We start from the raw sequence: 26439 nt of genomic DNA, 5'->3' as shown, positions 1-26439 counted from the left end.
CAGACAGATAATCAACATCATAACATCAAGAACTGAACTGAAATCAAGGGAGACAACTATGCTCTAACATTGACGTACAGGGAGACAACTCCGTTCTGACAGCTGTAAATGAGACAAGTTAGTTCTAACAATGCTGTGCATTACAGAGTGAAACATGTTTTGTATCGCACAACAACAAGAAAAACTGCAGACTGCGAGCGAGCTGCACAGGTGACAAAACTGATGACTAATGCAAAGTGACGATGATGGTGATGATGGTAATGATTGTGATGATGATGATGATGATGATGATGATGATGATGATGGTCAACATGAAAGCCTATCATTATTATAGCCATGACATTGTTAATGATATTATATTCATAAATTAAATAAGAATTCCATGACCTACTGAGTTTGGTTTTACGCCGCTTTTAGCAATATTCCAGCAACATCACGGCTGGGGACACCAGAAATGGGCTTCACACATTCGAACCTGGGTCTTCGGCTTTAACCACTAGGCTACCCCACCACCCCTTCCATGACCTAAGATATTCCCGAAAAATTGATTTTTTGATTCATAAAAATTATCAAATTCCTTAAATTGTCAACAAATGTGTCTTTAAAATCTGAAGACGTTTGTACATATGTTTCTTTTTAAAGTACATGACTTCATGAAACAAGTGACAGTGACTCAGATGTTAAACGTGTCTTCTCCACAACGGTTTGAGTGTGTGAGACAGATTTTGTTTATCTCAGCAGTATTGCAGCTGCATTGCAACTGGCACCATCCACTGTACTCGTCAACAGGGATTCAAACCTTGCCTTCTGTGTCTAAAGTGATAAGACAGTTGGGCTACCCAAACTCCAATGACAAATGAATCTAACACAGGAATGAATGAACACTGGGGTATGTGCTTCAACACTGTCTTTTAACACCCTAATTTCCCTTTTTCTTTTGTTGTCAGGATTAATATCATATATAATTATAGCTGATACAAAAAGTTAGTTGGTAATAATACAATGTCGCAAAAGACATTCCTTCAGTTAACTATGTCTAAAAAGTTGCTACCCAGTGCAATTAGTTGAATAAACTGTCACATGCTTTAGTAATTCATTCATAAAAAAAGCTTAGAAAATTATCCTCCTTTATACAGAGGCAATGACCTTCATTAAAAATATGTTTGACAAAGTTAAATAGTATAAACAACCCAAGTTTTAATCTCATTAAAAGAAAAGACATCCCACGTTAGTGATTCAGACTTCCAGTACTGAACCCCAAACTTATTCAGAGTAAGTAGTAACAAAACGTCAAACAATCAACACCATCAGATTGTTTTAATTGCACCATTTCAAATTTGCAATGCATCACCAAAAGTTGCGTTCCACATGTACTTCTCATGCAAATAGGAATGTCTACCAAATTACTAAAACAAGCCATGCAAAGCTACAGCATGAATCACGCTCAGCCATACTTCAACACCTTCTGGGAAACTGGACATTTTTAGTCAGTCTATAATGAGTTCATTATGCAAGAGTTCATCTGCATGTGTGAAAATATGTGGGCTTATGTTGGTCATGCTGTAGAATTTAGCACCAGCATAATGGTAGGAAGAAAGTCTCAGTAGGTTTAACCAAGGTCTCAACAGCATTTGCCTAACTGTAATTGAGGTTCCAAGATGAGTTGATACCAATTTCAGCTTGATATCCCTCTTGGAATAAGTATACAACTTGTTTAAAGTGCCACATTTTCTTGTGTACATTGCATACTTTTGCTTAGAAAATAGCTGTCCATATTATATCCTATTAAAATGAAATGCTGCACTCAGCAATTTTCCAGCTATTTGATGGCAGTCTGAAAATAATCAAATCTGGACCAGACAATCTAGTGATTAACAGCATTATCTACACAGTTTGGATACTATGACATACATCAACCAAGTCAGCGAACCTAACCACCTGGTTCCGTTATTCGCCTTTTATGACAAGACTTGGCTGCTGAAGACCAACTCTTACCCTGATCTTCATGTATGGTTTTCACACAAATAGTTACACACACAAAGATAATCTCTATTTCTATGGAGGGGGCTATCTGTACATAGTGTAATGTAAATTCTTGCCGCAAACACGTATCTGCTACAATTGTTAAAATATATTATGTTTCCATCGAAGGCATTGTAGTATGGCATATCTTGTCACAGGCTGACGAACAACAGTCTAGAATCTACCGATAGACAGAGCACATCACATGACTAGTTGTCCACCAAACCTCATCCTGTTCGCCTGCTACCTCCCGCTCAGTGCCAGTCCGTCTCTTGCCACGCCCCTTCTTCACGCGGCTAGGGGACACGGTACTCTCAATGTGTTTAACGTCCTGTAAGAAGAAAACCAAAGTGGAATATCATGTAAATTCTTTTGTGAATTTCAAATCTCAAAAGCATCTCAGTGGTGTAGTGGATAGAGCTTCTGCCCAGAGAATGGAAGGTAGACAATTTGCATCGTTGACCTCATCACACCAGAAAATGTCAATAGATGGCACTTGACCTTGCCCTTCCTCATGCTGGTCATTTATGACATGAAACGTGGACCGACCATTACAGGTCACTATAGTGCATCCACGTGGGCATGGTATCTCCATGGGCTACTATAAGATTAGCATATGTCCAGTTGATTGGTTCGTTCGTTGTTAAACGCTGCACTATATGGCACTGTCTGTAAATAATCGAATCTAGAACAGACAATCCAGTGATCAACATCATGAGCATCAATCTACGCAATTGGGATATGATGACACGTGTCAACCAAGTCAGCGAGCCTGACCACCTGATGTCGTTAGTCGCCTCTTACGACAAGCATGGGTTACTGAAGACCAATTCAAAGCTGGACTAGTATATGTTACCAAACACATGTGTATGCTTTTTGCATATAAGTGAAGTATTCTTGAATTTTACATTAACCCCCACATAATCTCGACTCTAAATATAGAAATACATGTATATATAACATTGCTAACATTTTGCCATCCTACATATGACATACAATTCTTACAAACTCCAAAGCTTTATGACCCAGTATCTACATTTACAACCAAACTGAGAAACATTATTTTGTGTGTCTAACTAAACAATATTACAGGCACCTGTACCTATTATTGACGACTCTGAAGTAAGTGTACTGTCATGCAAAATTGCTATTTTTACAAAAAAATGAACTTTTTAAAGTTTTCATTTTCTGATATTCAGAGAAATTTGACATTTTATTTAAAGACTATGTTTAAAACATAAAACAATGCATTAAAATCTATTCATTGGTTACGTTGTTATTGAAACACAGGTTCTCTAAACAAAGCTATATAATAACTTTCTTCACATATGGTAAATTTATTTTAATTCTGATTTGGGATATTATTAAAATTTCAACAGCAGACTTGGAAATGAATATCCATTCTAGATAAAAAAACAATGAGATCTATCAATCAATTACACAAAAATAAACCACAAACACATTAGCATTATGAATATAGCATACTAACTATATTCATTATGTTATTTATTACAAAATCACAAAGACCAACCTAATTATGGAGCCAAGCTAGTGATGACCTGTATAGTCTCATGAATCATTAAGTGAAGGCTTAATCATAGTATTTAGCATTACATTGTATAAACCAGCAGTAAATGGACAATAACAACCCTTGTTCAACTCTGGTAATTCTTTATGAATACCCTAAAGGTCGATTCCAGATATTTGATCGAACAAAAGCAAATGTCAACATTGCTGCTGACATGTATTTAACATTATGGAATGAAAGGTAGCAAAAGTCACATCAATCGTTATCAGCAATATCACCCTAGGGCATGATATTACAGTAGCAGCAGCAACTAATTGTTCTGTTAATAAATGCTGAATGTACTAAATATACATTACCATTAAAGCACCTTATACACTTTTTTATATAAATGAAAGAAGCACCTCTAAAATGCTCAATGTATTAAATCTGTCTGATTATCAGAAATGCTCATTTTACGAGAAAGATGGAGTCTCTAGAATGGTTTAGGATCTTAAATGCTGAAAAAGAACATATTTCAAGGTTTATGACCTGTGGTGATTATTTTTTTTCAAAATATTTCTTGTGTTCAACATTTTTATCCCTGTTCACTATATCCACCTGTATAAATAATTAGCCGAATTATAAAAACAATTAACTAGTCATAAAAGCTTTGTTGAAAGCAAAAGAAGTTTATAAGAAAACATTTTTCTACTCTCTGACAATGTTCCATTGTTAATGCAAAGTTGTGTCAACAAACAAAATGGGAGGCATATTTCACTGAAAAAGGCAGCCACAAATGCCAATGCTTGTTTCTATAAACAGCAAATTATGTTTCAACTTTTGGAAATTATTCATTTTAAAACACAAAAAAATCATTCAGGTACATAATTCATTTTTTCAAGAAAAAAGCATCAGCATACAAAACACTAATTTCCATGTCATTAAGAAGGAAATTCAAGTTTAAATTATTGTCTGGTGTACAGCATTGTTAAACTCATTTTTAAAAGAACAATTCATAGAAACATAAAAACTAAACAATTCACTCATGTCTGTTACAGACACACTGAGGAAAAAACAGGTCTTTTCAATCATCATTATTATGTATATTTTCAGCAGAGGCCAGCCACAATATCCCCTCAAGTCCCAGTAGGTCCTGATATAGAATGCACACATACATACCTAATCACTACGGAAATCAATATTTACACACAGCAGCTACAAAGATAACCCAATCAGTCCATATGCCTTATCAAAATTTAATAAAAAGTTTGCAATATGCTTCCAAAAGATCAATGGTCTTGATAACAGGGTATTTTTATATATCGACATCAGTACAATGTCTGAAAATATCATCTGAGAGGTAATTTGAATGAAAGCACTGTCAACTAAATTTATCAAAAATATTGTAAATTCAGCATCACATACAAGCAAAATGGGGTTAGAATTAGGATAAAGATGAATGCCAGTTTCAGAATAAAGTCTGAAATTTACAGACACCCTATGGAATCCTACACAAAAGTTCAGTCTCATAAACCTAAAGTTCAAAGGGGTTCTATATGGCACAAATGTAGAAGAAACAGAAGGTGAAAGTCAAAATTAAAATACACTTAAAATACCTATTCATAAGCACACACAAGCAGCATACATTTGATACTGCTATATGTGGAACTATCTGGATTAAGGTTAAAGATAATATTTCAAATATGGCTGCAATGGCAGCCATTTGTAAAACTGGACAGAGTTCTGTGAATAAATTTGGAGATCTCAGCAGGGATTGACCTTTTATATACTTCACAGACCTCATTCTTTCAGAGGAGATGTAGAAAATGCACATGGTAAGCCAAAACATAAGATAGCATCCTCTTCATTACAGCTCTGATAGCATCAGAAAGGTACGCTCACTTTCTAACAAGTAGCCATTGTTCACAGTACTCTGATGGTTAGATAAGGAGCATCTGAATGATACTGCAGTTGGCTCTGTCTCAGTTGCTGCATTGTAACAGTCTGATACACAGTGTTATCAGTGTTGGAGCAGGCAAACCACTGACACATTGTGTGATTACTGATACACATGAGTGTAGCGAGGTCATATCCTAGGCCACAGGTGTATGAAATAGAAGTCAAGTCTAAAGCAATGCATGTCGTTGATGTTCACTGCTGTTCCAAGGCCAACATGGACTAAGGACCATAGTGAAATTCTTTTCTACATCCATTTAGGTGGGATAAAATTAAATTAAACTAAATCAAATTTAATGTTCTCCAAAAAGGTCTCTGAACATGTTTCCATTAGTCAAATGTTTGCTGAGCTTATATCATTGATAAAACCTATTATCATACAGTTTATCCTATTATCGTGCACTCAAACCTATTGTGACCTTGTATCTTGCAGTTTATTATCTTGTTTTGCACTCATACCTATTGTGACCTTGTATATATAGAGATTATTAACCTTGTGTGTTTCCGTATCATTAATATCATATATTAGGAATAAAAATTGTATTATGTGAGCCTTTTGCGAGCATAATACATAATTATTATTCCTAATATATGATATAAATGATACGGAAACACAGAAGGTTAATAATCTCTTTATCATATAATGTCATTCTTAAAATTACTCTAATAATAGAAGCAAATCGTACGTGAATTTATATGAAGATAATCAAGCATTTGCGTAAGAATACTTAGCGGTACACCAAGGTGAAGGTCGTTCATGACGGCTGCATATAGTTGTGACTAGTCGCTAATACAGTGCAAACATAACTCATGCTTAAAATAAGATCTTTCTATCTAAAAAGAACAACAAAATCGGGCAGGGATTTCTTGGCAGTGTTTCTATTTTCACTGCGGGTAATCACCTCATCAATATCAGTTTCTGATACCTGATGGAATCGATTCGTCGTCATTATTGTGATCGATAGATCGAAATGCTTGGTTGGTACCTTTCTTAGACGATTGCCTTTCAGTCGTACCTCATAATCCGTACGTTCAATTTGGACGAAGTACTCTGTTTCATGTTTCCAAAGTCAATTACTGCAGTAACGACTCCAGAACCTCGGTCATCAATTCTTACAGAATCACCAATTTTGAGAATGGGGGCAGCCATGTTTGTTTACAAACAATGTAAACTCGAGACGACATCATCAATGAATATTAACGTTTTAGGATTCGCATGGCGTGTATGGAGTATTGAGAAAGCAGTTCGTGGATTGACCTAATTTGCATCAAGTTATCAGATTTGGATACAAAGTTTATCAGATTGCTTTATTGCACTGATAATACCCTCCATTAGATGATAATGCAGTTTATCCTCTTGTCTTGCACTCAAACCTATTGTAACCTTGTATCTTGTAGTTTATCCTCTTGTCTTGCACTCAAACCTATTGTAACCTTGTATCTTGCAGTTTATCCTCTTGTCTTGCATTTAAACCTATTGTAACCTTGTATCTTGCAGTTTATCCTCTTGTCTTGCACTCAAACCTATTGTAACCTTGTATCTTGCAGTTTATCCTCTTGTCTTGCACTCAAACCTATTGTAACCTTGTATCTTGTAGGTTATCCTCTTGTCTTGCACTCAAACCTATTGTAACCTTGTATCTTGTAGTTTATCCTCTTGTCTTGCACTCAAACCTATTGTAACCTTGTATCTTGTAGTTTATCCTCTTGTCTTGCACTCAAACCTATTGTAACCTTGTGTCTTGCAGTTTATCCTCTTGTCTTGCACTCAAAACTATTGTAACCTTGTATCTTGCAGTTTATCCTATTGTCTTGCACTCAAAACTATTGTAACCTTGTATCTTGTAGCTTATCCTCTTGTCAAATCTAGTAACTGTATTTCCTCTGTTTACAATAAAACTGTTTGGACTATTCAGAATTTTGCATCACCACTATCTACAATTTGTTGGCTAAAGAATGATGATAATTTCATGGATATACAGCTTCTTTATTCCGTGAAAGGCGATGTTTCTACATAGATTTTAATGCCATTGTCAAGCAAGTGATTAAAATCTATGTTGAAATGTCGCCTTCACAGAATAAAAGAAGTTGTATATCCATAAAATTATCATCATTCTTCATCACCTCAACCTCCAAAATGCCTATCAAAGAAATTTGTTGGCTAGCTAAGGGACACAACACTACATGCTCCTATGGCCATCCAATCACCATTTTTATAGATTCCTGTGACAAGACTGATCTGTGCTGCCCTGTTATTCCCATGACATGATCAGATATTCATATATATATACAAGTGCTCCCAAACAATTCTGGATTGTTTTAAACATGGTAACCTGTAGGTGAATAATTCTGTATACATACACTTCATTGCTCTTACTTTCAAGAACAAAAACACAGAATATGGAAAAGATAGATTGATACCATTCCATAAATCATGGCCTCCTGATGTAAGTGACACAAGGGAGTTTGCTGTCAATTTGGATCTATCACAACATAATAATTTCAACACTGTGTCATGAGACCAACAGCTTCATATTCTAAATAAAAGTTCCCTCCAAAATTTAACATGCATTAACAAGAAGTCAATTTAAAAGCAGGTAAGTATCTACAAATTGTAACACATTTTGCTGACATACACCTTGCATGGTTTACAAGAAGGGCATATCACACAATGTACCCTCTAAGGCCTTAAAGCAATAGTAGCTAATGTGATCTTGACTCTCATACTTTAACATAGACTTATGAATGTCATTGTGCTGTCATAGAAATAAAGCTTTTATCAGTATAGCCCGCTAACTCAGAAGCACAAGAGACATTACAACCAGAAATCAAATAACTGTCCATTGGTTCCACTGCCAGAAGATGGCCTTGACCTACCGTTCCATGGAAGTAGTGTCGTGTCTCGAAGGCCAGAACCCAGTACAGAAGCAGGAGAATCCCTGGGTTGACATAATACGGCCACTTGATGTCGTCATGAAACTGGATCATCCATGATGTTGCACAGTCACTGTAAACTATACCAGTCAGGCCCAGAAGTCTGCAAGAGAACATAAACATTAGTCATGAGCCATGATGATGGAAGGAAATCATAGGAAAACAAGCATTGTCACAAATGTGACATAATCCTCTGGCGCAAAGTATCAAATCAAACTTAAAAAGTAATGAAAGTGAAGGTCGAAGTTTAAGATGAGGTTAAATGTCAACAAAAACATGACCAGTCAACCTCTCTTGATATCTTGCTCTTTAGTTGTTCAAACACACAAATATTTTCAAGACTCACTTTGACCTTGACATGAATGTCATAGTGTATGAAATATGCAAAAATAGTAATAAAGAAATTGCTTATTGAAAAACATTCAAGTGAAGTCTTGAAAGTCTATGAAGAAAATCCAGTGAACCGTTCTTGAGATATCTCGCTGACAATCTTAACATGCAGTTTGATATGTTGAAATCTTCAAAGTGTCACTGTGACCTTGAAAATAATGTGAAGGTCACCAAAATCGACTGGGCCCTTCGCCTTCCCTAGATAAAGCTTGGTGTTGAATATGAAGAAAATTCAGTGAACTGTTCTTGAGATATCTCGGTGACAAAGGTAAAACGTTAAAGTTAAAGCCACCAAACCTGACTGGGACCTTTCTTATACCGTGATGAACCTAATACTTACCTTGGTACCAAATAGGAAAAGAATCTATTCAATGGTTCTTAAGATATTCCAATACTTACGGACGTACATACGTACGGATGGATGGACGGAGCCTAATACTATAGCCCCGCTTCGCGCTAAATGCGCGGTGGGGGGTAATAACATTCAGAACAGTTTTCTTGAAATGGTGTGACAGCAGCTTTAAACAACATTCATTCACTCACTCATTCATGACATTTGCCTAATTCTGGAGTTGAGGATATAATCTTCAGGTGACTTTCTCCTTACGTTATCTGACTACTTGCACAGACAAATGCAGGTTTAGAGACAAACCCATAGGTATGACAGACAACCCCAAGGTAAGACAGACAAACCTGTATTTGTGACAAACAAACATAGGGTGAGACAAACAAACACGGGGTGTTTGATCATCGAACTACTCAAACTGAAGACCTATACATTCAGGTCATAAAAAGATGTAATTTTTGGAGTAAAATTGATATTTTATACTTATCCTGACTCATGCTCTTTTTGCTTGTCTTCTTCTTCTTGCGAACATAGTGGAACACTTGTATCTCCCTAATTGAAGCTCCCTTCAATTTAAAATCACTAATTAGTATTCACCACGAGTTACCTCCTTTCCACAAGCGCGGGAACGAGGGCGCCACCTCTACCCATGTGCCTCACTCTCTCCTCATATACTGAGCCCAACATTTGAATTTACAGGAAATCCAAAGTGTTATTTGGGGAGGATGGGAGGGCTGACCTCATGAGTCAGGATAAGTATAAAATATCAATTTTACTCCAAAAATTACATATTTTTCCTTATCCTGACTCATCTCTTCTTGCTTGTAGCATCCTACAGAGCGGAGGTGGGAATATCTAATACTTTGGATTTTTAATAATTAGTGATTTGAACTGTGATGATTGTAATAACCCTATGGGAACTTCATAAAGGCACTGAACTGATGAATTCCTGCTGCTAACTTATCAGCTGCCATATAAAAGGTTATTACCATGTACTTATTATGATAAAGTATATATAACATTAATACAATGCTTAAGACTAATAGACTTAAGCTTGTTAATATGCTAGTATAAACTCCTTAGAGTTTGTTAGCTAAAATACTTTAAGATATAACATAGTACTAAGCTTAAGATATGATTAAACTTAAGCTAATTATATAATAGCAAACTCTTTAGAGTTTGTTAGTTAATATACTTATATGATATAGATATAATGCTGAGCTTAAGATATGAATAAGCTTTAGCTACATATATAATAGCAAAAACTCTGTAGAGTTTGTTAGCTAATATATTTTTATAATATGAGTATAGTACTGTGCTTAAGCTATAATTAACTTAAGCTACATATATAATAGCCAAACTCTGTAGAGTTTGTTAGCTAATATATTTTTATAATATGAGTATAGTACTGTGCTTAAGCTATAATTAGCTTAAGCTACATATATATAATAGCCAAACTCTGTAGAGTTTGTTAGCTAATATATATTTATAATATTAGTATAGTACTGAGCTTAAGATATAATTAACTTAAGCTACATATATATAGCAAAACTCTGTAGGGTTTTGTTAGCTAATATATTTTACAATATGAGTATAGTAGTGTGCTTAAGATATAATTAACTTAAGCTACATATATAATAGCAAAACTCCGTAGAGTTTGTTAGCTAATATATTTTACAATATGAGTATAGTAGTGTGCTTAAGATATAATGAACTTAAGCTACATATATAATAGCAAAACTCCGTAGAGTTTGTTAGCTAATATATTTTACAATATGAGTATAGTATTGTGCTTAAGATATTATTAACTTAAGCTACATATATAATAATAAAAACTCTGTAGAGTTTATTAGCTAATATGTTTATAGTGTAACCATAGTACTAAGCTTAAGATAAGATTAGACTTAAGCTAAAAGTATATAGCAAAATAAACTCCTTAGAGTTTATTAACTAATATACTTTTATGTTAAAAACATAGTACTGAGCTTAAGTTATGATGAAACTTAAGCTATATATATATAATAACAAAACTCCGTCGAGTTTTGTTAGCTATCTGCTTTATAATGTAAACATACTGCTTAAGATATGATGAAACTTAAGCTAATTGTATAATGCTTGAAAACAACCCTTTAGAGTTTGTTAGCTATGATATAAACCTAGTATTGAGCTTATGAAGGAAAACTTAAGCTACATATATAATAGCAAGAACTCCGTAGAGTTTGTTAGCTAATACATGTTATAATGTAACCATAAAGCTTAAAATATGATGAAACTTAAGCAGAAATATATAATAGCAAAACCCTCTTTTAGAGTTTTGATAGCTAATATACCTATATGATATAAACATAGTACTAAGCTTAAGATATGAATAAGCTTAAGTTACATATATAATAGCTAAAACTCTGTAGAGTTTGTTAGCTAATACATGTTATAATATAACCATATTGCTTAGAAATATGATGATACTTATAGCAAAAACTCTTTAGAGTTTGTTAGCTAATCTACTTATATGATATAAACATAGTACTAAGCTTAAGATATGAATAAGCTTAAGCTACCTATATAATAGCAAAACTCCTTAGAGTTTGTTAGCCAATATATTTTAATAATATGAGTATAGTACTATGCTTAAGGTATAATTAGCTTAAGTTACCTATATAATAGTAAAACTCCGTAGAGTTTGTTAGCTTAATTAACTTAAGCTATGTATAAAATATTAAAAACTCTGTAGAGTTTGTTAGCTAATGCATTTATCATGTAACCATAGTATTACTCTTAAGATATGAATAACTTAAGGTAAATATATATAATAACAAACTCTGTAGAGTTGTTAACTTATATATTGTATGATGTAATAATCATAGTACTGTGATGATAAAAGGAACTTAAGTAAATTATACATAGCATGAAGCTATTTAGTATTGTTATAAGATAAGTAAAATCTGTTAGATTGACTTATCTTCTCGAGAACTGTCAGCTGTTGTCACGAGGACCATGGGATCGAATTGGTGTATACCTGAGGCGTCCTCGGTGGTGATATCTCTCAGATAATGGTTTGCAACCACCATATCGGTTCAGAAATAACCCTCCATTATTTTAATCACATTTGTGTAGAACAATTGTAGAAGTTAAGCTATAATATCATGAGTATTAAGCTCATGGAGGGTCGGAATAGGTCCATCCGCATATGCCGCGTAGTATGACAGTTCTGATCCAAATGGAGATATAGTACATGAGACTTCACTCTGCGTAAGTTGATGATAGAGGAAATAATCTGTTGCATTTTTCCTCCTGTTTGGTTTGGTGGAGATAAATTTACAGTGCTCTTGCTGGCCAACTTGATAGAATCATGCATTATCATGGGGTCCAAGTATGTCATCAAGCGTGTTCATAAACCTCACTTGTGAGGTGTTGGAACACTATATTCATATCCCCAGGTTGAAGTGAAATTTCCGTTTTATTCTCCAAACAGAAGTTTAGTAGGTTTACTAACCATCTAGTTGTGTTAATTAAGCTTGATGAAATTCAGCTGTAGTCTGAAGCGCTGTGGATTTAGATCCACTTGTATCTTCGTCTAGGTAATTGGCTCGCGAAGTCCTTGGCGATGTAGGTGCACAACCAGGTGTGTCTGTTCTCGTTGAACTTTATGTAAAATCGCCTGACTGCGATCCCTCGTCTTAACTTGACAGGGGAGGTCTCTAACTGAAGAAAGGCAGTCTAATCATGAATGTTCAGGTTAACTGGACTGTAATGAGGCTTGCTCGTTCACTGATATATAGTTGTCACTTGTGGCGTAAGTCTTGAACTGTGAATTGAGATCGACCTCTGTGTAGGTCGTTGTCCCTCATGGTCCAATCAGAACAAGGCATTTTGATTCTGTATAATACCAGCTGTGATGTCACGGTGTAGCGGGAAAAAACCCACCTTGAATAAATTCTTGTCGTCGTTGATATTAGCATAAGCGTCGGTCTTCGCCGTAGCTTCGAAGTTATCCGAGTGACCCGTGTTTCCGAGGTTAATGGTAATCAGCGCGAAAACCTCCGCCGTGAAATATCTCGCTCTGTAATTTTATGCTGGGTAGGTTATTTTCCTGGTTGTCGTGAAAGTAATTTCAGTTTTGAATATAATTCCGACTTCCTTATATATAAGGGTATAAACAACTTGCAAGTTGTGAGCTTGTAGACTGTATACATGAATGTATCGTCATAATTGTAGAATTAACGCTGAACTTGTTGTACATATTTCTTCTCAGAAACTTTGCCCGATTAAGAGTTATACTGGCTGTAACAAGGCTGCTGTTCAATTTCGATATTGAATTGTCTGCAGATATCGCGTAATGGTCACGCATGTAGATAATCGTATCGAGTAGTCCGGGATTGTATATTAGCAATTTATACGGAATAGTTGATTTCTGTGAAGATCTATGAAATGTCGTTGACTAATAATACAGCGGCGTTCTGTGTTGTAAATAGCCTGAGCAATTATCTTCGCGTGGAGGCTTATAGGCGGCATCTGGCATACAGTTGATAATCAACTTATGCGATGTCTTGAACGGACTGACGAGTAGCTATATATGACGCAGTGGCTGAGTATATGGAAACCTTGGAGGAGACTTCCTCGGTGAGCGCCGGAGACTTCGCGAAGTTCTCGAGAAGTATCCTTCTAGATCTTCTGGGTGAAGTAGACTTGGAGTTACTTTAGCCTTCGACCATCGCGAAGGTGTCGAAGTCAAAAAGCCCGATTAGTATATATATATATATATAAATATATATATGATGGCTTGCCGTGAACAGCCTCTGTGTTTAACAGGATGTGGGATCGGCGCTTGCCTAAAATAGGCCGCATGGATCATCTTATCATATTCAGAAGTGGGTGTGATGAAGTCTGGTGATAAGTGTCTAATTGATCGTTCTAGATCTATTTGAGGCCAGCGAACATCGTCTCGTCATGGATTCAACAGAACCAATATCACGATTGTAGTTCTTATACTTGATATCGATGATCAACTTGTCTATGGGTTGATCTTCACCGAACTTAATGAGGGGCGTTGATAGTTTCGCTGAAGCTCTTAATATAGTCCCTCGATGTCCTTCTAGATGATGATGATCTGGATTCAGGTGTCCTTGGCGCATGCCTTCGAAGCTTCCTCTGCGTCGGTCCGGAGAGCGGCGATATGACCTTCGCGAAGGCTTCCGTGATGTCTGATGGTCGAGTCCACATCTAGGGATGAAACGCGCCATAAGGTGATGATCTATCCTGCCTTAAGTCCCTTCGCTGAAGGCTGTACATCTAGGTTCTTTCCGCGCCAGCGAAGGCTGTACATCTAGGTCCGCCGTCAAAGGTGGTCCGTGACTTCCTTCGCCGAAGGTGACATCGTCCTGGCTGCTACGTTGGACGGGGGTGCCTCTGGGGTGCTGTCACGTTGGAGCCTTCAGCGAAACTTTCGGACCCTGCTACGCGCGAGATATAGTGGTCCTCCATGATGTTCATAATTTGTCGCATCATGTCTTCTGGGATGGTCTGCGGCGAATTTCGTCGGTGCTTTATCTCGCGGTGTTAATGGAGGGTCCACGGAAAATCGTCCGACATCAGTGTAGAGGCATCAGGCTGCATGGTGATCTCTGCTGATGTCGTTGTAGCTGTCACCGGTCGATTTCTTGTGGCAAATGCGTGCGGGGATGATGATCAGCTGATCATCGTAGAGGTCAGGTCATCGGCTGGAACAATCTCGGTTGAGAAAGTCCTAGTAGACTTCGTTGATTTTCCCTCAGAGGTCGACGCTGCCCTGGGTGTCGCGACGTCTGCGTTGAGTGTTGGTAATGATGGGACCCTCAGGGCGATCATCGCATATCTCGTTGGTACATCAGGCTGCATGCTGATCTGAGCCGACATCGGTCAATCTTTGATGTACATCCGGTATGATGACCGGCTGATCATCATACAGGCCCAAACTTCGATGGGAACGGTCTCGGTTGTTGAGATGTAGTAGAAAAACCCTCTAGTCTTCTGCTGCGACGATGGGATGTCTGGGGAAGCAGAATGCTTCTTGGAGATGGCGGACTACGTCCCACACCTCTCCACCACTCTAGCGGAACACCACACGGGAGGGGAGTCGGCCAACAGCAGTAGACTGGCGAGGGGTGTTTGATCATCGAACTACTCAAACTGAAGACCTATACATTCAGGTCATAAAAAGAAACAGTTTTCAATACACAAAAATAAGTCCTTACAGACATAGAGCGAGACAGACAAACCCATTGGTATGCCAGACACACAAACCCACAACTGCTTTAACCACTAGGCTACCCCACCATCCCGTGATAGACAAAAGTAAGATGGGAACAGCAACTTCACTGATCATCGAACTACTCAAACTGAACACCTATACATTCAGGTAATAAAAAACAGTTTTCTATACACAAAAATAAGTCCTTCATTTGCTCACCATCTAATCTGTGTCATTATTGAGTATGTATGTATCTGGCTCCAAATACAAGCATGTACACGTGAAACAATCAACATGTTGAATTATTGATATTTCAACAAGGAAATCTTTGCTCTGTTTTTCACTTCTCAGTGTAGCACAATCAACATCTAAATGAAAGTTCTGTTAACATCTCTGAGTATGAAGCAATGTCTGAATGTTCAATTCACATGTGAAAGCCACAGGAAACCCCAGACGGCTAATAATTCCAAACTTTAAAGTGCACAACCACATTTCTGATCAGATTTAATGTATTATTGAAATGACTGGCAAAATTTGCATAAATTAAGTCTCCTGACAGCAAGCAAGCAATGAATTTGAAATCAGCCAGAAAATTCCCTAAAGACACTCTCAATTGAAGTTGTCACGTCTGCTCACTCGCTCACAACAGTAATCCCAAAGACTCACTTCAAAACAACAACAATAAAGATTTAAATTCAAAATTGTTACACAGCTGTAACAGGAAGATAAGTCAATAAGCGTCACAGGCTTCAATATCAACTCTCTTTGTCAAAATCCAGAATAATAAATTGTTAGTGATATATAAAAAAATCACATATTGATTTGATGTCACAGGTTTCAATCCCAATTGAATATTGTTGATCATACAAAGTAAATCCTTAAAAAACATCGCTGTACTTTTTCTTGAGTATTGATCACCCCGCCTGATCCTTTAAAAGCAATATTTGACTGCTGGGTTTTTATCACAGCTGGTGACGAAGGCATGAATAGATTAGCATCCTCCACACCTGCCTGAAGGCAACAGCTGGTCAGATTCCTCAGGTCAGAGAGTTCTCTCAACTACTCATTCTATATCAATAAGTATAAATTTCAGCTTTTATCTGCAGAGGGTTCAAGAGAACAGAAAGCTTCTATAGTCAAATATGGTTGAATAAAAAAACATATGTTGAAAACAACATGGGTGAGTGAGTGAGTGAGTGAGTGAGTGAGTGAGTGAAAGAGTGACATTATTCCCTGCAGTCTTTCCATGTTCAGAATAGCTATACCACAGAAACTAGCAATACTATTTAAACAGAAACTTGCAATACCATGGAAATATGATCAATGAAAATCATGGCAACAAGAACAAAGAATACCATGGAAACATGAACTAGGAATACCATGGAAACAGGAACTAGGAATAGCATGGCAACAAGAACTAGAAAAAACAATGGAAACAGGAACTAGGAATACCATAGTAACAAGAACTAGGAAAATCATGGAAACAGGAACTAGGAATACCATAGTAACAAGAACTAGGAAAACCATGGAAACAGGAACTAGGAATACCATAGTAACAAGAACTAGGAAAATCATGGAAACAGGAACTAGGAATACCATAGTAACAAGAACTAGGAAAATCATGGAAACAGGAACTAGGAATACCATGGAAACAGAAACTAGGAATACCCTGCGAGAAGTGGAAGGGCAAGGTTGAATACTGCTTTTTGCAAGTCCCATTAGTACACATACAAACAGAAGGAGCTTTGTATTTGTACCTAAAATACAAACAGATCATGTATGTTCTTGAGTACAACTGTTTAAACAACACGAACACAAGACATTGTTGTGTCATCACTGGGGTTGTTTTCTGATCATACAGTTTTTTGGGCCTGACAGGTGAACGTTTGAATTACGCGCCTACCTCACCGATCCTTTACAGCATAACAATATTGACATAGAGTCTTGTTTCAATAGCATGTACTGGAGACAGGCATCTCCACAGTGTCAGAACAACAGTAAGCCACTTACACATCTAATACACTACATTACATGCACCTTTAACACAACATAAAAAGTTCAAACTGGATTGGTACTGCTGTTTGCTTTAATAACCAATGTTATTAAAATGGGTTTTGCAGACTATTTTGATAATGTATCAGAGAAAGCAATACATTTTGCTCATGAGTTAAGAACAAAGACTTTTCACATTAATCATTCATGAAAAATAATTATCCAATACTATCTGTCATAGTGTTGCCTATGAATTCACAGCATGAATAACTATAAAGTATTTCTGACAATGGTGCTACAGCTCATCACACGACTAACAAAGGCACTAAAATGATATTAAAATATCATATCTTGGATACTGCATTAGTAATATGCCCTGGGGACAATCAGTGACACAGACTGACATCCACAAGTAATTAAGGATGAACCCCTGGTGAACGGACAGAGTTATCTGCCCCTGTGGCATTGCAGCTGGTTTACTGCCCATATGACTTAGAAAATGGATTGTCACCATTACCAAAAACGGACTCAGCATTAACCAAAGTCTAGTTCCAGAGACAATGCTTATGAGAATGCACTCATTCATTCCCAGATGTTATTGATACCATACCACGGCCATGAATAATCAATAACAAGTAATTATTGAGGACATATTGTTCATTACTAATTTCATGTTCAGAGATTAGCTGTAATATGATATTGATTGTGTACCAGTCCCAAGAACAATACATTTATTCAATTCGTAATGCTCTACTTGCTGGAAACCTGAACCTAAACAACAAAAATTGTCCATCAGTCAATAAAAGCAGTACTTTAACCAAAGCTAGAAAAATCCGTTCTACCGTTCATATTTTTATGACTTAATGACACTGGGCATTGACATGTTTGCACTTGAAAGTTACTCAACCGTTTAGCCGACAAAGCCACAACATCTGAAGCCTAACTCTGCATCGCCTTCTCACAGTGCATAGAAGTGAAAAACCATGGTCACAGCTTTTGGCAATGAAAAGAATCAGAACTCCAAGATGAAGTCAGCAATTAACAATACAACTCATAGATCAATGTCCAGTCAACTCAGTAAGTGTCCAAGATGTATAGGCAGTTGTTACACGTTACGGCAATGTCGGACAAAGAGGACATGAAGGATGTATGGCCTCTAGTGGCAACATGTGGACAGACAAATGCAGGGCATCAATGGGTGGTGGACAATTGCTGGCAAGGATTGACAGCAGAAGAAGAGGATTAGCAATGTCCTGACAATACTGGGTCAGGCCTGATCGGCTTATCTGCAACTCATGTGTGATATGATAAATGAAACCGGTGTTCTTTGACAGGGTTCCTGTGAGCCATGTCCCAGATGGTGACAATGTTACCACATGTGTTGTCATCCAGAGATAAAAGATTCGGGAGGGAATATTTGAAAAATGGTTTCTTCTTTTGATTAGAACTGAACACCTGAACACAAGTCCTTTCCTTTTTTGCTCTTGTACTTGGGATTGCTGTGAGCCAGATGCTGACACTGTTAACAGGTGTTGTCAGACAACACATTCAGAGATAAATAATTTTGGAGGGAATATTTGAAAATTATTTTTCTTCTTTTGATTAAAAATGCTTAACACCTGAAGTGCTTTCAGGTATGCCTTTACTCAGAATCAATATCTTAATTAGAAATTGCAAATAAAAAAATATATTTATGATGAACTCACCTCTAGTGACTATATGAAGTTTTATATCACCATAACAGCTATTCCAGCAACAAAACAACAGGACCTACATAACTGTTATATATCATTCCCACATCATGACTCTAACCTAAAGACTGAACGTTTTAAAGAGTGATTTAAAACACATCGTTACCTTAAGGTTATTGCTAACTTTGATATACACTTTAGGCTTAGAGATTGCAGATAACCAAAATCTTGTTTTAATGACTAGAATCAAATATGCTGGAACTCTGTCCCCTATAACTAACCAGGCATGAAAGGAAAGACAACTGCTGCATTACTATATATCTCTGACAACAGGTGTGACTGGGAGAATACCTGCTGAGATGAAACATATAAGGTCAATGTTTATGTGACAAGTAGCTGAAAGTTAAGAACACTTGGCAATCAGTGACGTGGTCGGAGGAACAAAGCAGTGTGATTGTGTGGACAGTGGGAGATTAGCAACGATCAATCCAAGCGATAATTAGATCAAGGGAGTGAGTGAAGGTTTCAGGTTTCACACGGTTTCACACCCTGCAGCAAATGTCATCAATCTGCCTCAGATATTGTACAGAATACAGGTCCAAACCCATGGTATCTACGTGACAGGAGAATGCCGTAATCACTAGGCTTACATCAACACAAAACTAATCATGGAGAATGTGTTACTGAATATTACAATCAATATGTACAACTGTCAAATAGATTATGTCCAGTTGTTTCAAGCACACTTGGTTACTGTAGGATGCTACTTAGCCTTGCTCCAAGGTTGTACTGAATGCTAAGCCCATGGATGTATAGGAATTATATCCTTTAAAGAGGCAAGTCTAGATAAGCGGACAGAAGAAGGACACCAGTCTGTTAGAGGAATATTTATCTCAATTTTGAAATTATCATTTAAAATATTCATTATTACCTTAGAGACTTGTGCAAGTCTAGGTGCTACTATACGTGTTACAATGTCTGGCACATCATTAAGACAATAAAAAGATGGGATTTGGTTGCAGTGTGTTCTTTTTCACATGCCATGCTTGGTGACTACAAGCTAAAGAGTATCACATGTGAAAGTGGATCGGCGATAATCAAAGCACGACGTGTTACATGTTTCAACAGCAGGAACAGACAGAATTTCACGCTGTGTGTACAGGCAAGCAACAAATTTGTATGAAATTTTACAAGATGAGATATAGAAATGTATTTTGTGCCGATTGTCCAAGTCTCCCCACATCGACATCTTTTTCCCTACCAAGAAGGTAACAACAATGTCACACACTACAAGGAAGTCCTGCCCACATTCACTGGTAGGCAGTAGGGTAGCCTAGTGGTTAAAGCAATTGCTCCTCACAGTGAACACCCGGGTCTGATTCTCACATTTCTGGTGTCCCCGCTGTAATATTGCTGGAATATTGCTAAAAGTGGCTTAAAACTAGACTCACTCACTCACACTGACTGGGTCTGGCTGCAGTTAAGTCATATGTTTCACCGACAGATCATCTTAATCTATTTATAGCCAACAACCACATAATGATTTCCCTTGGTTAGTGCCTGACATCTTTCAACAGGCAGAGTAAAATACATCTTAAACAATCATTTCAAAATTCACAATAATTTGTTTGAAAATGATAATTATTTAATTAGCATTCTGTAAACCATTCAACACTCACCATCATCAAAAGTTGAAACTTGAGGTTCTGATAAGCAAGTTGTATGGATTAGTCAGTGTGTATTCTATTGTGGGTAAGGGGCGGTGGGGTAGCCTAGTGGTTAAAGCATTGGCTCGTCATGCCGAAGACCTGGGTTCGATTCCCCACATGGGTACAATGTGTGAAGCCAATTTCTGGTGTCCCCCGCCGTGCTGTTGCTGGAATATTGCTAAAAGCGGCGTAAAACCAAACTCAGTCAGTCAGTCAGTCAGTCTATTGTGGGTAAGGTGAAGCAGTGCACATACAGAGCAGCACTAACTATAATAACAATATTTGAAGAATGTAGAGCATTTGTCTCAGCTGTGTGAGACATGCTGGTTTAGCTTACAAGGCTGGCAGGTGATTTTCATTAACTCTCTGCTCCAACACAAAAGGAAAGCATACTCTTACCATGGTAAATAGTACATTGTTCCACAATGCCGCACACAATAGGAAGAGTAGATATCCTATATCTGATGAATTTGGGGGCATTTCATTATCAAGATCATTAATTTATATAGTTAAATAATAAAATACTTGTTAGTATATTGTAAAATTAAATACTACTTGTTTTATTATCAATAATAGCTTCCAGAAAATACAAAAAGTGATTGAGTGAATGTTGTTTTAAGCCAGTCAGTAATATTGCAACAATAGTCGCACGTTTAATCACTACACCAAACAAATGAATGTTTTGCACACCCAAAGACTCCATCAACTAATCTAAAATGGCAGAACAGAATTCTCTTCCAAAACAAGACAATGGATCCCCTTGTTCCAGTTGGTGACCTAAAGTGAGTCAGCTTGGTATGGAAGTCTCTTAATCAGGAGCATGAAGCAGGTAAATGAAGGATCTTAATCAGGATTCAAAAGAATGATCAGCAGATCCTGCATGGCCAAGGCACGTAACTCAGCACATTTTATCAAACTTCTATGTGCAAGTCAGTTAAGACTTTTCATCATATTCCCAATATCTCTCAAACATAGCAGCTCAAGCTGTAAGTCCTCAGTTTGGTTTGATGTCACTGTCAATATGTAAATGTCAACCATGGAGCTGCATGTGTTGAATCACAAAGGGTGTAATAAAAGCAACATGTTTTTAATCCATAGCTTGGCAATCAAATTCTCTCCAATCAGAAACTGATGTCAAGATACAGCTGCAGTATTCTGATGTAACATCTTTCAGACCCCAAAAAAATAATACAACACTTTATACTAAGCATTGACGAATCTGAATCTAGCAACAATTTGGATATTTCAGTCTAAACCACTGACTTCAACCCAGCACATGAAACTGCTGTGCTATTTCCACCCATTATTTCCCTGTAATTGTGAGCAGGCGTTACGTACTGAATGTTAATGTGTGGTCATACTTGCACATTTATGCACACCAGCTGCGGGCACGCACAAACGCGATGAACAGTTGTGTAAGTTCCTAAAGACCTATAGAAAGCCACGCGATTTACAATGACAGCTGACATGCATCACTAAAAGAACAGATCGATAATTTCCGTATTAATTCAAACAGACGCTGTCGTTATTTGTCTGCAAGTTGAACACATGTCCACAGTACCTTCAGCCTTTAATAGATGATTAAGATCGTATGCCAATCAAAAACTCATTTTGCAATCATGTCCTTATCAATAGAACTATGTTTTCTTTTAAATTTCTTATGGAACGGGCTCTTATGTGTTCCAATGTCAAACCAAAAGAATTGATGAGTCAAATTGAGTGGGTGTGTTTTTTGGGCCAGTCAGCAATTTTCTGGGTAGTCTGGGTCAGGTAAGCCAGTGTTCAATACTGTGTCTGGGTATGATGACTCAGGCAAGCTACACCCTGTTACCACTGTCCTTGTTTCAGTAAGCTTCGAGGGCGAAGGCAGGCGTTATTCCGCTTATCTGTCACCACAGGTGTATTGATAACATCTCAACAAATATTCCTCTTTCATACTGTTTTAGGTATTTGAATTTGGAATTGTGTATCCTAAAATTTACACAACAAAATGTATAATTTAAGTTCAGCTGCTCCAATAAAATTGAAAATATCCTAACAGTACATAAATGTACAGTTTGTAAATGTTAGAAGTCCATCCCACAGTGCCCGAACAATATTATTTCATACCTGTGAAGATCCGGGTTAGAATTGGTGTTTAGCAACCCATGCTTGTCGTAAGAGGCACCTTATGGGATCGGGTTGGTGAGGCTCTCTGACATGGTTGACACATGTCATCGTATCCCAATTGTGTAGATTATTTACAGACTGCTGCCATATAACTGGAATATTGCTGAGTGTGGCGTTAAAGAACTACGAAACCAAACCCAAACCATATTATTTCCCCATTCCCCAGCCCTAACTGTGATACTATAGTCATAAAACAGGTGTGGACCTCTCAATGATACTCCTTTTAAATTTATATTTAATTCCTTATTTTATCAAAATCATATATTTTCAAAAGACTAAGTGTCATTACTAAATGTTGATGACGAGATAATGCTGAGCCCATGGATGTGTAGTAATTCTATCCTTGAAACAGGCAAATCTGGATAAGCGGCCAGTTCTAAGGACCCCAGTCTGCTATTTATTATTTTTTGGAAATTGTCATTTAAACTATTAATTTTGACTTTAGAGTCTTGTGCAAGTCTAGCGATGAGAGTACTTGTAGTAACAGTGCGGAATGTAAGGAGATGGTGCCAGCTTCACTGATCTGTCAAGAATGTAGCTTGCAGACACTGAACCATACATCTCCACCCAACAACCAGTTCACACTAATATAATAGCTGAAAGCTCAACAATAGAGTTACACGTATCACATTGCCAAGTGGTAAAACCGTTCCTCAGACTGGCACCACAGAGTATGCATGTGTGTGTGATACAGGAATGTTATAACCCAACAGCTCCAGCCAATGGTAATAGAGACATTTTAACCTGTGTTCTATATGATAAATATATACACCCTTCAAGATAACAACAGACCACACATACTTTGCAACTTTCTATTAAAGTAGGGCAAAGTTGGAGGGCAGCAATTTTCAAGTTATATCCTTCCACACTGAGGCCTTCAGGCATGTGTTACATTGTTCCAGTGTATGGAACTGTTTGGCTGTGTTATAGTGTGGAGAGGCAGCCCCAACATTCCACCCAGCTGAATAAGCACATGTATGTTGATACATCTCGTAACAGCTAGTCTTTGCCCACTACACCTGCATGTGACTGGATAGCAACAACCAGACTGCAAATATCACTGTGAACCACATATATAGTTGCTCAATACTCAAGTCATAGTTGTTCTAGTCAGGTAATGTCACATTATTCCTGGACTAGATAAACCTGTGGTTATTAGTGAGAGCATCACTCCTTACCATCAGGATACAAGAACACAATCAGCCAAGTAAGCTAGTATTTTATTTGTTTGTTCTTTACTGTTACACTCAGCAATATTCCAGCTAAATGACGGCAATCTGTAAATAATTGAGTCCAGCATAACTAATGGGCATCAATCCCAGCAACAGGGATACAATAACATGCATCAACCAAGTGCAAGTCTGACCATCCAATACCATTAGTCAGCTCTTACGACAAGCATGGGTTGCTGAAGACCAATTCTAACCCTGATATAAGAACATGTTATTTTAAGCTGCAGTCACCAACACAAGTTTGTAGCTAAACAGACACATCAAGCAGGTTTACAGTCCTGCTCTGTGATTAAATATATAATAGGTCTGTTTACAACACATTCATATGCTGCATATAGCCTGTTTATGACAGCACAAAACCAAATAATAGGTAACACATTATTGCTTGGCCTTGAAACAGTGAAGCTAATAAGATTTGCAGTTAAAAGGACGGCAAAAATATGTGGACTAAATTAAGTCGCATTTGGCAAATTTACAAAAAGGATTTAAATTAAAACAACAGGAAGCATCAGAAATTTTGTTTTCTTGAAAGGTCTGCCAAGTAACACTAAATGTTTTAATTGGGAATCCATGGAAACTATGCGTAACAACACAAGGGCAAAGGATGAGCTCAGAAACCCAACCAATCTGAAACACCATTCACAGGCTACTTTTTAGAAATCTCATCCGTCTGCACATGATCAAAGCTAAGACTCTGATGAGTTCTCATGGAGACAAATGGAGAGTTTAAAAAGATAAATTATTCAAGCCTGCTGAGTGGAGGCTATCACCTGTCATCTCAAGTTCACATCACCACTGAAGGAACATTTGGAGGCTCACTTGACAATAATATCTTTTCTGCCATTAAATAAAAAAATATCCAAAACATTCCATGCCAGTGATACTAATCTCTCATTGCTTGTGTTCACTTGAGAAGAAAGTGAGTGAGTGAGTGAGTGAGTGAGTGAGTGAGTGAGTTAGTTATCCCACAATCAGCAGACGTCCAACTAGATCAGGGCAGACTGTATATAATCAAGTCTCCAGCAGACGATACTATGATCAACCTCCCAACTGTGTACAATGACATACATGTATGAACCCGGACACCCACCCTGACCACACAAACCATTTTAGCTTCCTCTTACAAAAATGTGGGCTGTTGGGAACCAAGTATTCTCTTTGAGACCTTGATCTTGAATTTCAGCCAATCACATGCTGGAAACATTTCCTGAACAATGCGAATGTATGTATGGGTACACTATATAACTATATTTAGGATATGCCATGCTTAATGATTTGAACATGGCATAATATGTTTTGAGTAATACCAAGAATCTGACAAATTCTATTTTCACAAATTTGACTGAGTGACATGAGATTAAAGGTGAGTTGATCTGTACTAGATGCACCACCATAAATCAATACCCACTCCTCTATCAGTCTGCCCACTTAAACATACATTCATACAACTGGTAGGTCACAGTGACCTATCTCTCAGGTCACACTGACCTACAGACATCAATATGTACCATAACAAGGAACAATAAAACTTAAATAAAAAATACATAATCATACAACTTCTGAAATTTCATATTAACAGTTTCAACACTGACGGCAGAAGCATGACTGAAGCATCATGTTTTCTCTAACACACCCATGGTTTTATTACAGAATTATACACCACTTCCTGTACTGCAGAGGGAAACCACAGACTGCAGGAAATCTAGTTTGAACCATCATTTAAGTAGTAGATTACACAAGTATCTTCGTAACAACTGTACTTCAGTCATGACATCAACAGCTAACACCCACCAGTCAGGTAGTGATAGATCGGCAAGCTGGGTGCAGATCAATAGGTTTCACAGATTGCTTTTATATGTCTGGCTCTCTGTTAAAGCACTCCAATATGCAGACCACTAACCTGGTTTGTGGTGGAAAGCAACACAACAGCAGAACTCACTTCCCAGACAAACAAAACATTGCCAATACAGATTACATCACTCCTAACTGTAAATTAGCTCTATGTTTAAGTTTTTACCTCAAAATTATATTAATAATTCAGATGCAATTGTCTATTGATGTCTTGGCACAGCATGCTTGACTAACTAATAACTATTTTTCATTATAAGCAATAACAATGAGAAAGATTCATCTGTGAAATAAGTCAAATTAGTACAAATAATTAACACTTTAAAAGAGGCATCAAACACCTTTTTTGTGCATTATACACTGAAAATGTAACAGTTCTGAAATCCTTTTATTTTTAGCTAGCATTTTCTTGTAGCT

At 37.2% G+C, this 26439-nt stretch overlaps 1 protein-coding gene across 1 annotated transcript in view; it reads right to left on the bottom strand.

Annotated features, from left to right (window-relative positions):
- Window positions 1–26439, bottom strand: part of LOC124272586 (piezo-type mechanosensitive ion channel component 2-like) — a 133857-nt gene that overhangs the window by 64666 nt on the left and 42752 nt on the right. The window contains 2 exon segments of the mRNA XM_046707791.1: window positions 2249–2353; window positions 8363–8522. Coding sequence (XP_046563747.1) covers window positions 2249–2353; window positions 8363–8522 — 265 coding nt within the window.

Source organism: Haliotis rubra, unplaced genomic scaffold, assembly GCF_003918875.1.
Source record: "Haliotis rubra isolate DU_JTF1 unplaced genomic scaffold, ASM391887v1 Scf103, whole genome shotgun sequence".
Classification (NCBI taxonomy): Eukaryota; Metazoa; Mollusca; class Gastropoda; order Lepetellida; family Haliotidae; genus Haliotis; species Haliotis rubra.
This window is presented reverse-complemented; position numbering and strand designations above follow the sequence as displayed.